At 36.8% G+C, this 4,334-nt stretch overlaps 1 protein-coding gene across 1 annotated transcript in view; it reads right to left on the bottom strand.

Annotated features, from left to right (window-relative positions):
- Positions 1–246, bottom strand: part of LOC101300600 (pentatricopeptide repeat-containing protein At4g13650-like) — a 36,209-nt gene extending 35,963 nt beyond the window's left edge. Inside the window, exon 1 of the mRNA XM_004293010.1 lies at positions 172–246. Within this exon, the coding sequence (XP_004293058.1) occupies positions 172–246 (75 nt within the window). The remainder of the gene's footprint in view (positions 1–171) is intronic.
- Between the last annotated feature and the right edge of the window lie 4,088 nt (positions 247–4,334).

The raw sequence follows: 4,334 nt of genomic DNA, 5'->3' as shown, positions 1-4,334 counted from the left end.
CTCGGCTAAGAATTTCATGTTGGTCTACTTCAATAACAATTGTAAAAGACAACCTAAAGATCAATCTGGAACTGGAATCGTACAAAAAGGAATTTTTTACAATTACTAATGATTTTTGAAGTTCAGTTAGAGTTCCAGTTTTTCTTTGAAAATTTACTGATAATTACCCACCTTAAAGTTGAACAGAGGTTGAACTTGGACCTTTGATTCTTTGTTCCCTTCAGCTCCTCCCTGCCATTTAGCCATATCAGAACTGTCTTAACAAGTCTTTCAAATGAATCACCATCGCCGACAGCGGCAGAAGAAACTAGAAAACTCAAAACATGACAAAACGAAGAACCACTCACCAAGCTTTGTAGAGCCTGTGTATTCCCCTATCCTTCCCTTAGGAAGCTGCCCAGGGAAGCAGAAATCGCGCCAAACGGTTCGGCCCCCAACCCCTCCTCCGCTGCGCCAAGCCCAGCCTCCTCTACTGACTCCAACCTTGAACCAAATTGGAAGAAATTGAACTAACCAACCCAGAAACCTAATCGGAGAAAGGAGAAAAGTACAAACCTCGAACCAAATTGGAAGAAATCGAGTGAGGAGCCAAATGGATGAACCCCCAAATCGACGAACCCTAATTGAGTGACAGTGGCTTAGTCTCGATTGAGGGAGGAGTGATTGAGTTTGAGAGAGAAAGAAATTGAGAGGAGTGATTGAGAAGAAATTGAGGAGGGTGAGAGCGGTTGAGTTCGAGAGAGAAAGAGAGAAGAGAGAAAGGGCAATAGGTAAGAACGGTGAGTGTGTGTGTGTGTGTGTGAAATTAAGTGTGTGTGAGCGATACCTTTTTTTCTTCTTCTAAGTGTCAAGTCTTTTAGGTTTTTGAGTCAAGTGTTTTTCATATCATACAACATAACTCTAAATTTTAGTTGTCAGAGAAATGACATCCTTAAATTGCAAGAGCGAGAGATTTCCCGCTGCTATATCTCAGCCTTAATTTTTCCCTATCCATTTTACAAATCAGACAACATAAATTGTATATTTTGTTGTCTGAGAAGAAATGACATCCTTAAATTGCAAGAGTGGGAGATTTCTCGCTGCTACATCTCAGCCTTAATTTTTCCCTATCCATTTTACAAATCAGACAACATAAATTGCATATTTTGTGTTGTCTGAGAAGAAAGAAAATAGAGATATTCACTTAATCGTGAGGGCGGAAATTTCCCGCTACTTTTCATTCTAACGAGTCACTCTTTAAAATAACCCTAGTTTTCACTCACACAACGCATAAAAGCATTAAGAGTTGTCTAAATATGGGAGGCTCGTCATACGAAAACACGTCGAAATGCAATACTCTAAACATTTTTTTTGATTTTGTCGACACTCGTATAATCATATGGTTATTATGCATGAACTCATATAAGAAGTTGGTGTCAATTATATCATGATGATTTGGCTCCCCATAGTGAAAGCAAGTGTAATTAGAGTTGACCGTGTCGATCGACACATGTAATACCGAAAATTGATGACATTTCTACCACAATCATGCTTCAATATCGTAAACATGTCTATACGGTTCGATTTTCAAAATTTCATTTTCTCAATGGTATCTCTCTAGATAAACATATGTTTATATAATATGTACTACACATGTTATGTCACATTATGTGCCATATAGTAAACAAGTTATATCTCATTAGTAGGTTGATTGTGATATAGATGTTTAGGATTAAAATCATGAAAATTCAACCGTTTGATATAATTATGATAGTGAAGTATAGCAGTGTAACAAAATTCATAAATTTTCAGAAACGTTTAGGTATCGATCAACTCGGTCAACCATAAATTCAACAATATTAATTTTACATCACACATCAGTATTAAAAAAGAACCGTTGTGGCACTACAATAGGAAATTTATTAGAGTTTTTTAGGTTTTAGGGTATTTTAGGGGTTAGAGGTTACGAAACATACAACGTAATATTGAAAATAATTGTGTGATATACCTTCACACAACATTGCTTAGTTGATTGTTGTGGGATGAAGAACTTAAAGTAGTATTGTCAAATCTAAGAGAAGGGCTTCATCGTGACACGAAAATACATTATATAACCAAAACTGAAAAGTCGTTGTGTGATTGTTGAAAATACTATACTCTCACATAACAGGTTTGAGTGTTCCGTTGTTACATCAAAACCACCAAGGCTATCCTTTACAAAAAATTTAGGTTTTCATAGGATGTAAGAGCAATTTAAAACTAGAAATCTGCAACCTGGCATGAGAGATATATCGTACAACAGATGTATAAAAAGTATTGTGTGATAGTTTAAATTGTATACATTCACACAACATTTATTTGTTTCACTGTTGTGTAACAACACCCAGTTATATGTCAAACTAGAGTGGATTTAGAAGCAAAATGGGCCTCATTTTTATCTTCATTCAGACAACAAAATATTGTCTAAAGTGTTGTACTAGTTTAAGGAAAAAAAACTGGAATGATCTCAAACTATCCACACAACGGATGAATGTTTCTGAACGTTGTATGAAACATTTTTGAAATTTGTACAACTCTGCTATTGTGTACCGTTGTGTGAAAAGTGTCGTTTGTTGCACTTATTGGCGTAGTGACAAATCGATGCATAAATACTAATGCACTCCCTCCACTCTATTACTGGCTAAATAGTCCATATACCCAAGACATATGTACCTACACGTCCTATACCGTGTAGATGTCTCAAATATACGATCTAACAAATCAGTAATATATAATCTCTGGTACCTCTTTTGTTAGTCTTTTGTTAACCTCATGGTCCCTAGTCCCGAAACCCGAAAGATCGTTTGATCGACTCATACGTCGAAGTTGCATACTTTCTCCTCTAATTTGCGCAGGTGGGCTTATCATAGCTACTGGAAGTCCCCATGAGGAAGCTCAATTTCACAAAATGTGTTTATTCTATCAATCTCATTCTCCTCTCCATAATCATCATTCTCACTATTTCTCACAATTCCTCACAATGCATTATGCATGTCAACTAAATATCAATACTCGTAAAATAACATCCAAAGCATGCTTTTACGGAAAGCGATAACATCAATCATATATATCATAGATTACACATACTTTATCAAAAACAATAACAACCAAGAGCTAATCAATCAATGACACACAAAACAACGATTTTAATAATAACTCTAATTATCAATTTAGAAGAAAGGTTCCCCGAGAGAGACCCTACCTGGAATCCGAGCTTTGACTCTGACGCTAACTAAGACTAATAACTCAGCGACACGCGTTCTGAAATCCTTATCCTTCAATCTGCTTCTGGAATCTTGCTACTTGTATTCGATCCTTGTATCGCCTTATTCCAAGAATGTTGACAGATCACTTCAAATTGATACGACTATGTCCTCAAAACTACTAAGGACGCTTGCATTCAATCCTTGTATCGCCTTATTCCAAGAATGTTGACAGATCACTTCAAATGATACGACCATGTCCTCAAAACTACTAAGGACACCTGATCCTTGATAATAATAACAATCCATTGAAACACCATTGTTCAAGCATTATTTCCACATCTACTATCAAAAGCTTGTTGTCAGCTAACACTAATAGCAGCTCAACCATTTTTCAGACAATCCTCAACTCCACTTTGGCAAACAAGCTTCATCATAAAAAAACCCCTCTTCGATCTCAATACTCATTCATTTTAATAGAACAAGTATGAATCCATACTTACATAGTGTTACTGCTCCATCGTTAAAATAGAACACATAAAGCACCTTACACATAATCATACACCTTAACAACGTCAAAAAGCCACTGCAATAGCAATCACACCACCACTGCCAACAATCAAACACCAAATACTGTAACCTAAACTTCAAACTTCAATTCTTAACCAAAGTTGTATATCTAGCATAGAGAACAGACATCAATCCAACTCCAGCATGTAATTCGAAACCAGAAAACAATAGAAGCACCTCATCCAAAAAAAAGAAAACAATAGAAGCACCTCATCCACTGCCTTAAACCCAATTTCTTCAAAACTCAACCAAACTTAATTTCAATTATACAAAGAGGTAGAGCTCTACGAGTAGATGAAGATTGATACCTGAGTTGAACCCAGTTTCGCTGGAAAACAGCTAGGCGGGTTAATCGGGGATTAATCGGTTTTCTAGCTCTCTAGGCGGAAACGGTGAAGCACCGCCTAGTGCCTAGGCGGGGATTTTTAGAACATTGACAACACCACTAGTTTGAAGCCTTCTTATCCCAACCTCACGGGTTTGGAAAAATCCCTTGCCCAACAACATCATCCCAACTTCGAATCCTTGTCCACAAATTCAAAG

This window comes from Fragaria vesca, linkage group LG2 (assembly GCF_000184155.1).
Source record: "Fragaria vesca subsp. vesca linkage group LG2, FraVesHawaii_1.0, whole genome shotgun sequence".
NCBI lineage: Eukaryota > Viridiplantae > Streptophyta > Magnoliopsida > Rosales > Rosaceae > Fragaria > Fragaria vesca.
This window is presented reverse-complemented; position numbering and strand designations above follow the sequence as displayed.